Source organism: Lupinus angustifolius, chromosome LG07, assembly GCF_001865875.1.
Source record: "Lupinus angustifolius cultivar Tanjil chromosome LG07, LupAngTanjil_v1.0, whole genome shotgun sequence".
NCBI classification, from domain to species: domain Eukaryota; kingdom Viridiplantae; phylum Streptophyta; class Magnoliopsida; order Fabales; family Fabaceae; genus Lupinus; species Lupinus angustifolius.
Window position 1 is genome coordinate 8777687 of NC_032015.1, and position 14532 is coordinate 8792218.

The 14532-nt window shown below is 29.1% G+C and overlaps 1 protein-coding gene across 1 annotated transcript; it reads left to right on the top strand.

Annotated features, from left to right (window-relative positions):
• Window positions 6900-13200, top strand: LOC109352205 (probable methyltransferase PMT16). Its single transcript, XM_019594078.1, has 6 exons — window positions 6900-7769; window positions 11033-11243; window positions 11542-11842; window positions 11938-12330; window positions 12413-12490; window positions 12704-13200. Exons 1-6 carry the CDS (start codon window positions 7068-7070, stop codon window positions 12933-12935), a joined length of 1917 nt encoding a protein of 638 aa, XP_019449623.1. The 5' UTR covers window positions 6900-7067; the 3' UTR covers window positions 12936-13200.

Genomic DNA, 14532 nt, shown 5'->3' on the forward strand with positions numbered 1-14532 from the left:
ATGAAAAAATAATAGCCAAATACAAGAAAAAATACAGAGATTGCAAATTTGGTAAATCATCAACAAGTTCACCTAGATTCAACCTTGACATTTCTTATATAATAAAATAAGTAGTTAACGTAGATGTAAATGCAAACAACAAGAGTGAATCAAAGAGAAATAAATGAGATAAAATAAGATAATGATTCACCTTTTACTCAAAGAGAGAAACCGAAAGCTAATAACTTACTTGGAGAGAGAAATTGAGAGAAGAAAAAGAGTAAGAGAAATAGAATATTGAACTAATATGTGTATTATTGTGTGTGAGGTTTTGTTTTTAAATCTACATAGATTCACACTCACTCAAACAAAGATTGTTGAATGTATGAGTTTTAATATCGCTTACTAAAACAAACACTGTTAAATGTGTGACTTTTAATAGCAGTCATTGTAATAACAGCACTCAAGCGTTGTTGAATAAATTCAAATAAATAGTATTTGCTTAAAAGAGCATCGCTAAATATCAAAATTCTTTAAAATTATTTAGTTGTCATATTATGTTCAACTTTTGAGAATGAAATAATAAATAATATAATTTACTTACCAAATATGAGTTTTTGTTGTGTCAAACTACCCGCCTTAATATTTTATTTTAATAATATTGGTTGAAGATTTAGAATATTTTTCTGAAGTAATAACTAATATGTATGACCAAATTGTGTTATATATGAAAAACCAGCATATGAATTTATGTTAACAATTTGGATTATCTTGTGTAATATTTACTCCAATTGTATCTTTTAAGACAAACTTAAATAGTTTCATAAATACATATTATTGAATAACTAAAAGTAGTTGTGATTGAATGTATGACTTTTAACAATGCTCATTAAAGCAAACGATGTCAAATGTGTAACTTTTAGCAACGCTCATTGTAATAAGCGTTATTGATATGTCAACTTTAATAACATTCATTTAAGCAAACATTGTTGAATATATTCAAATCAACAAGATTAAGTGTGTTGTTGACTCTATCTTAAAATAGTTGAGCTTTGGTTAGTTGGTTAATTAGTTTAGTTAGGATAATTAGTTTTTCTATCCTTTATATAAAGGATTCAATGTAATTTTGTTATCAATCTATTCAATATTCAATGAATAAAACTCTTTTCTTTCATCTTTCTTGATTCATCAAGAAATCTTTTTCATGCCTCCTACCATTTTAACATGGTATCAGAGCAATAATTATTGTTTTGATCACTTCCGCTTATGCTTTTACCGTTCCAAGATTCAAGATAAAGTCATCATCATTCATCAATCATCAAAGTGAGAAGAAGTTGGAGTTTGATCGAGGGAAATTCATCATCATATTCAGAACCCTCAAACAAAGAACTCCTTCATTCTTTCTTCATTTATGTTTTCTTCTTCCTTGATCTATTCGAGGTTAAATTCTCATCATATATTGAAGAATGCNGACTATCAAGACTCATTCAAGAACTTCATCAAGAAATAAAGTGCAACTCTTTTATTACTTCTAGCATCTCGGATAGCATCCATTGCAGCTTAATAAAGAAGTCTTCATCTCTGGAATCATGTTTACGTAAAGTGGCTATATCTGTTCCCGGGCCATGCATATATGATCTAAAAGTGAAAATCTTGGCATTTGCTTCGTGCACCCGATGTTCATTGAGTCCTTTAACCCGACTAATGGTTTTGATTTGTCAGAAAAGTCTTGGCTTTGGTGCATATACATTCTTTATCATTTACCCCATATTATGTTTTTTTTCTTTGCTACTCTATTTTCTTTACACATCTCTCATTAAACACGCAATACTTTGATGTGTATTTTACATCATTGAAGCAGTATATTAGGATCGAAATTCAGATCCATTTTCGCATCCATTATGGTTGGTTTGGTTGGTTAAACTTCTATCGAAATAGATGGTTAAGCTTTGGATAAAGTTGCTTCTGCCCTATGGTGGTTAAGCGTCAGATTGCTTCATATTCAAATTTCAAGACTGGGAGACGAAGATTCGCTCACCAGCAAAATGAGATATTAGAGTATATCATTGTGTTTAACACAATTATTTCATGCTTGGAATGCTTAATACATTCCAGCTTGCGGGGGAATGTTAAAATAGTTGAGCTTTGGTTAGTTGGTTAATTAGTTTAGTTAGGATAATTAGTTTTTCTATCCTTTATATAAAGGATTCAATGTAATTTTGTTATCAATCTATTCAATATTCAATGAATAAAACTCTTTTCTTTCATCTTTTTGGATTCGTCAAGAAATCTTTTTCATGCCTCCTACCATTTTGATATGGCATATGAATTTATGTTAACAATTTGGATTATCTTGTGTAATATTTACTCCAATTGTATCTTTTAAGACAAACTTAAATAGTTTCATAAATACATATTATTGAATAACTAAAAGTAGTTGTGATTGAATGTATGACTTTTAACAATGCTCATTAAAGCAAACGATGTCAAATGTGTAACTTTTAGCAACGCTCATTGTAATAAGCGTTATTGATATGTCAACTTTAATAACATTCATTTAAGCAAACATTGTTGAATATATTCAAATCAACAAGATTAAGTGTGTTGTTGAATATCTTAGACAAACATACAAAAACGTTAGTTGTTGAAACAAGTGATGTTGAAGCAAATGATGTTGAAGCTATATCCGCCTATCAAATTTAACAATACTTGCTTAAAAGAGACACTGTTGAATAGTGTTGTGCTAAAAAACACTATTGAATGACCATTGGTAAATGCGAATTCTAGCATAGTGCGACTAATGACATGTTTATGTTTGTGCCTTACATTGTGCTCGCGGTAGCGCTTTATGTTGCGCAACCAACAACATGTCACACATGGCCTTATGCTCATAGCCAGATTTCACAGCCTCTCCGATTGACACGCATCCTATGTCAACTACCTTGTCCTCATAATGTATCATCTAAGTCGCGTCACCACTATGTGTCACATTGGAATCGTGCACTCGTCACCTAATGTAGTGAGTGCATTTTTTTTATTTCTCATTTTATTTTATCTATACTTTATTTAAAGACAAAATATTGTGTAACTACTACTATGGACTAATTTTCAATTCCCTATTTTGCCTTTAATATTTTTTTTAATTTATAAAAAAGAATCATATAGTCTTAACTTAAGTAACCATCATTTTATTATATCTATACTCTATTTAAAGACAAAATATTGTGTAACTATCGCTATGAACTAATTTTCAATTCTCTATTTTTTCCTTGATATTTTTTTTAATTTCTACAAAAAATCATACAGTCTTAGATAACTATCATTAAGATAATAACTACACATCTCATCTTAAATTGGACATTGTAATAAATTAAAAAATTATAACATAAAGTACATCTAATACAAAAGAAAAACATTCTAATTTTTAAAATAAAATATATAAAAATTAAATACTTAATAACATAAAAGAAGAATGTGGGTCGACATACACGAAATGCATGTCAACACACTAGAATTAATACAATATAAGAATATTATATTAATAATAGTAATTTTGAGAATTTAGTTTTTGTATAATTTATTATTTAGCCATTAAAAATTAAAGATTTAATAAAGTGATGCATTTTTATAAAAAAATAATAATCACCTTTTCAATGTCTTTATTGTACATAATGATAAATCTCTTAAAATAAACTATAACAAAGATGGAGTGAAATTTCTGATATTACTTCTTTTCCTCACATCATATTTAAATAGTAGCGATATATCATTTCTATTTTAAAAAAATTAAGTATCAATAAATCAAAAAAGGAATAATAAATAACATTATTTGGATTTTACAAGTAATTAATAATAAAAAATAATAACTAAAATTAATTAAAAATAATAATATTTACATTAATAATAAATATTTTCATCAACCCATTCATTAAACATCATCTGTTCATACAAATAATTAAGATACATTAAACCAACAAGTATTTTATACCAAAAACTATATTGTTTTGATTCCCTATTATTCCTAGATATATGTTGGAGCACGATAAAATTTTGGTAGGAAAAAAAATAAAAAATAAGACTTTCCTTTATAAATAAATAATCAAATGAATGTAGCGTATAAATAATTCATGCATACAAAAAATAGATATAAAAGTATTTTTCTAAATTTAACCATAAAAATGTAATAATGACTCCAAATGAATGTATTATCTCCCTTATTTCACTCTTTTAATTCATATAGTCAATGCTCAACCAAAAATTGGATCTCCATACAAACATAATTTTTTTGAATAGGAGTGAAGTAAGAGTAAAGGAAATCTTATTTCAAAATATTTGTCTATTCAATACAGTATTATATGATCATTTTTTAATAATTCGCCATTGAAAAAGAATAAATTAGGATAGATAAGTAAACTTTAAAGGATAAAATAATAAAATAGATATTATATTTCTAAATATCTATACTTCTATACTACTTATAAAGCAAAAACATAAAATAGCTAACTATTCATTGTGTAATTTATAGTTTCCTATTTTACCCTCGCTATTTTCTATATTCTACCAAAAAACTATATACACAATGTTCCATTCATTCACATTATTACTTAGTTTTCAAAAACTATCATCTTTATTACTTTTTAACCACATTTTTATAGAACATTTTAAAACCTCCCATTTGAATTAATTTAAAAAAAAACTGCATGGTAGTTACTTTTTCAAAAACTACCACATTCAAAGAAATTGTTGACTAAATTATATAATTTGCAAGAATAACACATCTTTAGTTATTGTTCTTTCTATTACATTATTTTAGGATGGTATTTCTAAAAAAGACAAAGCAATGCACCAAAGGTGCTGCAAAAATATAATGTTACCCACTACTATCATTTCTCATTTTTATTCTCCATTATCTTCCTCTTCCAATTTTCAGGTATTTCTTTTTTCTTTCAAAGAAGAGACTTAACAATAACTACATTTCATAGTAATACAATATATTCAATAAATAAATGTTCGCCATTCTCTTTTATTTTGTACTTTATGTTAATGAAGTTATGTTGTTACATTGGTTAATTGTTAAAATGTGTTGTTCATCCAGGAAGTGGAGTTGTTGGAATAATACTCCTTGAATCAAAAGAGAAGGATGTTTCAACCAACACGGATGATGCATTGACATTCCACTTTGGTGTTGTAATTGTTGGTACAACAAAGAAAATATTGAATTGGTTTTTTGTTGTTGGGGGTCACTTCAAAAGCTCACAAGTTCGGTGAGTCAACTAACTTTTTTATAATTGGTTCCAATGAAATCTTTACTCATCCACATTGATGTTAATTAGAACTTTGCAATCTTTACTAACTTAATTGCTAATTAATTTATTTACATTTAAGACTGGTAAATTTTATAATTTCATCTTATCGAATGATATTTATTATTTTAGTTTTTAATATAACTCTTGCATGCTTACTATTTATCTTTGCTTCTTCTATGCAAAGTAAATATGGTCATATTTGTATGTGGTAACTAAATAACATATGTGATTTAGAAAAATAATTGGTAATTTAATATATTTGCAATATTTTTTGGGTACATAACTTATTTGGAATATGAGTTTTCACCAAAAGATTATGTTATAAAAAATGTGATAAAAATATACTAATCACTTACAATTTACTCAATAATATTTTTATAGATGGTTGTTTCCACATAAAACCATCCCATAATTTTGGATAGAAGGGGTGGTCTTATTCATTCATATGTTTTACTATATTTGATGGATGTAAAAAAATATACATAATCAATTGAAAGATAAATACTAACATGAAGCATATATAATTCTATATAGTAAGTTATAAAGTCAAAATATGTATCCGGTATAACCACATATTTAATAAGATCATTGTTTAATAGAGATTAATACTTCTATTAAACACATTCAATAAACCACATATCCGGTATAACCACTCAGGTACAAATATAAATATATAATTCCACTACTGTTTAATAGAGATTATTGCATTGATTGAATGTACTATTATACGCTACCAACCCTTTCTTTTTATACTTACCATTGATATGAGGTAAATAATAAATTGATTAAATATCTCATTAATGTTTGATCAATGAGTGATGATCAGTTAGATCAACTAATTTTGTTTCATATAATAACTTTTTTAAGTGAAATGAGATTGAAACTTTTAATTTGTTTTTATGTTTATTTTTAATTGATATATTTTAATTTATCTGTACAATACTTAATTGATTAGGACCGTAATAAAACATATAATTCTATACTAAATTATAAAACAAATTCAATAAGATCATTGTTTAATAGAGATTAATACTTCTATTAAACACATTCCATAAATCACATATCCGGTATAACCACTCAGGTACAAATATAAATATATAATTACACTACTGTTTAATAGAGATTATTGCATTGATTGAATATAGATATCTAAGGTATATGTATAATTTCATAAAGGAAAATGACCTATAAAGATAATTGCAAGTTATTCAATTATTTAAATGTTCAATTTTTAAATAATAGAATTGAATAATTACCTCAATCAAACATGTTCAACTCCAAATTATAATATCTAACATAAATTATTATATTTGATATTTATAGCATATAAATTATACATTATAAACAATAGAAAAGCGGATTAACAGGCACAAGAGTGCCTGTCAACATGCTAATTCTAATAAAAGTAATTGAATTTCTTGTGTATTTCTTCTTATTTATTTTTAAATGGGTGGAAACTAATTAATTGTTTTAATTTTAAGTGAGTAATATATGATTGACCAAGTTAATTTTGGATGTGCTTAAGGCTGTCAAAATGAATTAGGGGTAATAAATATTAATGCTATTTGAAGATATTTTTAACGTTACATGTCAATTTCTTTCTGTCATTGGGAAACTGAACAAACACATCAACACTCCCACTTGTCTTCTTTATTAATCCCCAATCCAAACTCGTCTCACGAGCATTTCATCGAACACATACAACCCACAATTATATATATAGACACACACTCATCGCCATCTGCATTCTCCACCATCAACTATAACACCACCACCACCACGATGGCCGGCGGTGACTCTACTCCACCGTATCACCCCACCGCCAAACCATCCAAACCCTCTTCCTTCTTCAACATCAACAAGAAAACCAATCTATACTCCCTCCTTGCCTTACTCTGCATCATTTCCTACCTCTTTGGAGCATACCAAAACACCACCCCTTCCACCGCCGCTACCACCACCACCAAATCCCAAACCACCACAAAATGCCCCCAAACCACCACCACATTCCCCACCGCGACAAACACTAACTTAGACTTCATCTCCCACCACAACGCAACCTCAACAACCACCACCGCCTTAAAGCGCTATCCTCCCTGCGCCATAAAATACAGCGAATACACTCCGTGCGAGGACCACGACCGTTCTCTACGGTACTCACGCAAAAACATGATATACAGAGAGCGACACTGCCCTGAAAAGAAGGAAATCCTGAAATGTCGTATTCCCGCGCCACACGGGTACCGTAACCCGTTCCCGTGGCCAGAGAGTAGGGATGTGGCGTGGTACGCAAACGTACCTCACCGGGAGCTGACGGTGGAGAAGGCCGTGCAGAACTGGATCCGGTTCAACGGTGACCGGTTCAAGTTCCCAGGTGGTGGAACGATGTTTCCGTTCGGAGCTGATAAGTATATAGATGATATTGGAAAGATGATTAATTTGAAAGATGGGTCTATTAGAACCGCTGTTGATACTGGATGTGGGGTACGTTTTTTTTTTCTTTTTCTTTTCCTTTTTTGCTGATATCTGCGTTTTGTCATATGTTCCTTTCGTCTTGTCTTTTTTTTCTTTCTCTTTACCACAGATTCTTTTCTTACAAGTAGATTATTCTGTTTTTATAATTTTAAAATGTTTACATAATATTTTTGTAATAAATATTTATACATAATTACTGAATTATCTACTATTTATTCATAATATTTTTATTTTAAAAGTTAATATTAATAAAAAATGAATGACATATAATATGTATCATTTTCTGGTCGTCAATAGTTTACGTTTACTTGGGTTAAAGAAAGTTATGTTCTTTAACAGGGGAAGGTTAGGCACTGATTAAGGAAATTTAAAAGTAAAATCACTTTTTACTGTCCTTAACCATGACATGGTCCTTTTATTATTCAACTATATACTTATTCTAATTTATCTTTTTTCTTCTTCATATATTTGTATTTTTTTATAGTTGGAAGAATAATATTAGGTATATATAATTATTTATACATATATTATCTTTATTTTTGTAATCTTTATCATTTAATTGTCTTATTTTATTAATGTATTTTTGGTACATTTATGCTTTTACTATGTCACTTTGTTTAATTTAGATAGGCATTCAGCACTCTTTGAGTTCTAATTTAATTTGCAAGTTCATGTGTTAATTGCTTTTTCTTACATTAAGATTATTTTTATTCTGTTATTACAGTTTTTAGGATTTAGAAGAGTAAGGCTATTTAGTGTTCACCGGTAAGATCCTCTCCCAAATTCTATAAAAATAAGAATGTAATATCTATATATTGATAGTATAAGATTTATATCATCTATTTTTATTATTTTTATTTAAGAGTAAATGATGATTAAAATGAATGGTAGATGTACATATATCTTTTTCTCTAAAAACAAAGGAAAAAATAATATGGTAACATATTTTTATCTTTTTACATAATAAAATAATACTTTTGACATTGAAAATACAAAGAAAAAAATAAGTATTTACTGGAGAGATATTAAGTGTTTACATCGTTTTGGCCCACATTTACAGCTAATAATAACTCAGCTGGGATTTATCTTGCAAATAATGTACCAATATCGTACTTTCGATAAACTATTTTCAATTAGTTTCTATTAGAAAACAATATTAAGTTATGAAAGGAAGGACCTAAAACTAGTTCGGATTGTAGGCCTAGGGTCTTCTACATAGAGAATTGTATTATATGAAAAATAGATATAAAAAATACTGAATTGATGTACTAAGTACCTAAAATTATTAAAGTAATAGAATGATTTGATTTGATATTCACACATTGATTTGTAAGAGTTTTTTATATTAACAATATATTATTCACTATTTATTTATATTATTTTTATTTATGAGTCAATTATAATCAATATAAGAATTATATATAATATACTAACAATATGAAAATTCTTATGATGTCGATACATAAATATTAAACTCATAATTTAATTGAAAAATATATCAAATATATGGAATTGTTTTAGATCTACGTAGTACCTAACACTATTTAAGTAATGAAAGCATTTATCTTATTTACAAAGTAAATAAAAAATAAAGAATCGGTGTAGATTCCAAAACTGGAATTGAGAGGGCGTTTGTCATTAACTGGGGTAGGCTCTTTGGATACATATTTCTCTAACGGCATATCTAATACGTTTGTTTCTCTTACATCAATGTTTCATAATTTATTTTCAAAGGATGGGTCCAAAGCAAATTAATTGAGTTGTCTATCCTTTTCAGAATAGACAAAGGAGCAATAATGATTCCCACTTTTTTTATGGTATAAGTTTGTCTAAAGGTCCAATATCAGTGGAAATGAAACAGAGCAATAAAAAGTGACTCTTTCGTTTTTATGTTGAGCTCATACATTGGCCAGTTGATGTTCTCATATAGGAATATAGATAATCATTGTATTACTATTTTCTGTGTTTCTTTTGCATCATTTAGACCATTCATGAGCAAGGAACATGAAAAGCAAAAAATGTTGGAAGGTTTATAATAATAGAGTGTAATATATATGCATTGATAGTGTAAGGATATATACATGGTCATTGCATCTTTCATCGTCAATTTGAATTACTTTTATTTAAGAATGATCGAATATGAATGATAGATGATGAAGTATTGTGTAAAAAACCGTTACACTGTCAATGTATATTTTTTTTCTCATAGTAATATTGCATTTGTTTTGCATTAGAATAGTACCTAGGAATATTGCATGTATGTATATTATTATAATCATGGATGAATTTTCTTAAGGGTGATCAAATCTTCATTTAGTAAACTGGTCCCTTTTTTATAGTAATAAAAGCAAAAAAGGTACTAAGTAGATCTAATGAGTGGTGTCTGAAGTTACAAACGAATAGGACCAAGCATGTGATTCACTGGTTCATTGGGCATACGGCATTATTTCTATTACCAGTTGTCCCCATAATCACATGATTTCAAAGTTATATGGTTTGGTAGATTGTGAACATTGAAGAAGTTGAAGCTGTACTTTTTGACTAAATTAATTAATTACAAATATGAAATAGTACTTGATCCATCATGGTTGATTATTTTATTTTCTAGATTCTTTTTTGTCTCCTAACGAGGAATTTGTCTGATTAGTCACTGATTTCTTGTATTTTAAATCTCATAGTTAAAGAGATCTAATGAAAAAAGTAAGCATATGATTATTTTATTTTAACAAAATGTCAATCTTTTATATACACACCTCATCTCATCATACAAAGATTTTAAACAGATTTGATGCGTAAACTAATATTGCTAAATATGTATCGGCTCCAAAAAAGGATAAAGAAGAGTATTAGTTCATAAAAGAGTTCAAAATATATTTTTTATGAACAAGCTTATTGCCCCCTTCATCTTAGCAATTTTCGATCATGTAGATAGATTCTTTGCTGAATTTTATTCATAGAGAACCTTTATACTTAATCTGAACAGATATTTTCATGTGATTTTCACATGACATGATCATGTAAACTATAAAGAAAACATCTATAGACAAAAGGTTCCAAATGAACTTTCTTAGTGAGATCCTTTCTAAGTTTGTTGGGTTCTATTTAACCTGATATGTGAAAAATCAAAATGAAATAGGATATTTTTTCATTATTATCTTAAATATTATTTGTTATGACATCAAAAATTACACTAATTTGAGTGAACTTTAGTTTAATTCATGCAATAATATAATAGGCCAATTTCAATGTGGACTACAACTTTGATCATGCAGGTTGCTAGTTGGGGAGCATATCTTCTATCCCGTGACATATTAACAGTGTCAATTGCACCAAGGGATACCCATGAAGCACAAGTTCAATTTGCCCTTGAGAGAGGTGTTCCTGCCATTATTGGAGTCCTAGCCTCTAAGCGGCTCCCTTTCCCCTCTAGAGCTTTTGACATGGCACATTGCTCTCGCTGCCTCATTCCATGGGGTGAAAATGGTATTCTCACTCACCAAATATCAACTACTGTAGTTCCTGTAGAGAAAATTAAAGGGGGAAATGAAGCTTCATGATTCTAACATTAAGTCGCGCTTAGTAAACAAGTTAATTAAGTGTTTATTTAATAAGCCATTTTGAAGAAAAGCAAAAAAGATCTTGTGATAAGATCATGTTATTTTTACTAACTATTGTTGTAAGTTTATTTTCATAAGTTGTTCTGATAAGCAATAGTTAACTCTTTATAAGCTCTTCAAAATGCCCTCTAACTTGGGTCGAATCTGTTCTCTTGTTGAAATAGATGGACTTTGGCTAAATGAAGTTGATAGAATTCTACGCCCTGGTGGATATTGGATTCTATCTGGTCCACCAATCCATTGGAAGAAATACTGGAAAGGGTGGGAAAGAACAAAGGAGGATTTGAATGAAGAGCAGACTAAAATTGAGACGGTGGCTAAAAGCCTGTGCTGGAACAAGCTAGAGGAAAGGGGTGATATTGCTATTTGGCAGAAACCGAAAAACCATTTAGACTGCAAAGCCAATCGTAAGATCTCACAAAAAAGGCCTTTCTGCCAAGCACAGAGTAACCCTGACAAAGCCTGGTTTGTGCTTCACTATCCTAATTTTATTTTGTTTGGTTTCAGTTTTGCAATATATTTTGCTTCTGCTTTATAATTGTTTTGGTCACTTTCTTCAGGTACACAGATATGCAAACATGTTTGAGTCCTCTGCCTGAAGTGTCTAACAAAGAAGAATCTTCAGGTGGGGCATTGGAGAATTGGCCTAAGAGAGTTAAAGCCACCCCGCCAAGGATTTATAAAGAGACCATAAAAGGGGTTACTCCTGAAACTTTCAAAAACGATAATAAGCTCTGGAAGAAAAGGATTTCATACTATAAGAATGTTAACAATCAACTAGGACAAGCTGGGAGATATCGCAATCTTTTAGACATGAATGCTTACTTGGGTGGATTTGCAGCTGCACTTGTTGATCTTCCTGTTTGGGTCATGAATGTGGTTCCGGTCCAGGCCAAGGTTAACACACTTGGAGCAATATATGAACGGGGATTGATTGGAACATACCATGATTGGTTAGATAAATATTCTATTTTTGATGAACTCCTCTCTCCCTTTTCATTTCTGAAATGCTCGTGGTCTTCAATTCTCTTGCAGGTGTGAAGCAATGTCCACTTATCCTAGAACTTATGACTTAATTCATGCTGATTCACTTTTCAGTCTTTACAGCCACAGGTATACTTTTATTTTGCCTTACAGATTATTATTTTCAAGACAGTGTTTTAGCGAAAATGAAATAGAATTGAGAAATATTAAGCTATGAAAACAAACCAAGTAGGTTCAAACATATTTCGTTACTTGTAAGGGTATCTGATTACTTGAATTACAAGGTATAGTTCAAAAGGTCCAAGCCTTGTAAAATCTGATTAATCTTCTTTCCTATTGTAGATGTGAATTAGAAAACATTTTGCTAGAAATGGATAGAATTCTTAGACCTGAAGGAAGTGTAATAATCCGAGATGATGTTGATATATTGGTAAAAGTAAAAAGTATAATCAATGGCATGGATTGGGATAGTCAAATTGTTGATCATGAAGATGGGCCTCTTGAAAGGGAGAAGCTTTTATTTGCTGTGAAGAAATATTGGACAGCCCCTGCCTCTTCTGAGCAGGATAGTTAGCCATTTTAGTCTTTTAGAGCCCCCTTTCTTTTAGTTTTTATCTTCAACTACTATTTCAGTCTTTGTTTTTCTCTTCTGTTTTTGTTATTCTTTTGTATTTGTTTCTGGCAATTTTTTCCTTTTAAAAGTTCTCTGGGGCTTTTCATAGCAAATTTTAGTGAATGCAAATTCAGTTTAACTGTGCATACACCAAACTCAGGCTAACCATTGCCACGTTTTGGTCATGAATCAAGTGTTAATCCGTAATAATTTACATAGGCAGTAACTTAGTTAGCACTAGTCAATAGCCTGTTATAATTATACAAAGTAAAAGTGAACCAACAAAAAGTAATGCTAGGTGCACAAATCACGTGCAAGAACTTTTTACAGACAAAGTTACTTTAATCATAAAAAAGTTACTGCGTTGTTTTTTTATTTGAAATTGCTAGATATATTCAATTTTGAAGTCACCCATTAAGTATGAGAGATTGATGAATTAGTTTATAGATAGAAGAGACCCATAAAACATTGTTTTAATATTTTGGTTAAACATATGATATCTTAGGTAACTTATAACTCGATATTAATGTGACTTCTCTAGCGTAAAGTTCCAATAAATGAAGAATGCTAATTTTAAAAAAAAATGACCCCATTTTATAAAACAAATGCAATAGTTGAAAAATATTCATGTACATGTGTGTTCATACCTGTGATTTTAAATGACGACTCAATTACAAATGATATACTAGAGATAGATTCTAGTTAGTACAAAATAATTTACTGTTCTATAATTACATAGCACTAAAGAGACTACTACATTTTTGTCCCACAATATTGTATCATCTGTGTGCTATGAGATGTAAATCATAAAAAAAAAATACTTAATAATTAAAATTTTAAATTTAATATTATTTTTTTCAATTCATAGTAACTAACAAATGAAATGACACGAGACATAATCCCATCAATTATATGTTACTAGTTAGAAGAAATTAGAACATACGTGCACCTCCTTTTCGGTGGACAGAGGACTATATTTCAAAGTAACATAGGTCAATAGTAAGAATACATTGAACACTCTTATGTGTTGGTGTAGGATATGTATCTGATACAAATATGTTCAGATTCGTGAAGGATGTGTATCTTTAAAGTATTTAAAAATTAAAAAATAAAAATAAAGATGAAGATATGTATCTCATAGATTTGTATTGATACATTTTCAACTAAAAAAAAAAAGATAGAATAGGATACATTTTATCAAATTTATGAATTATTCTATTATATTTTCAAGTTTTGGTATTTGGAATTGTAGAGGATAATGATTTACAATTTCCATTATATTTTCTACTTTTAATATTTTGATTTACACTTATAATTTTATCATATTTTATACATGTGTTCTTGAATGTATTGTATCATGTCTTTTTAAAAATGCGTGTCGACATATCGAATATATATTTATTCGTATGTTCAGAAATATTAGCTATGCCAACAGCAAATTTTTGCAGGATGTGAAATATAACGCATTTGTTAAGTGCAAAAGTGAAGATTTAGAGGGGTTAACAATACATTTCTAAAAAATAAAACAAGAAAGTAAAGGCAAAATTTAGTATTTTGA

Coding starts and splice junctions, on each gene's coding strand:
- LOC109352205 (XM_019594078.1), top strand. CDS start 7,068: ATGGCCGGCGGTGACTCTACTCCACCGTATCACCCCACCGCCAAACCA. Junction 11,843..11,937: donor AGTAACCCTGACAAAGCCTG/GTTTGTGCTTCA, acceptor CACTTTCTTCAG/GTACACAGATATGCAAACAT. Junction 12,491..12,703: donor TTCAGTCTTTACAGCCACAG/GTATACTTTTAT, acceptor TTCCTATTGTAG/ATGTGAATTAGAAAACATTT.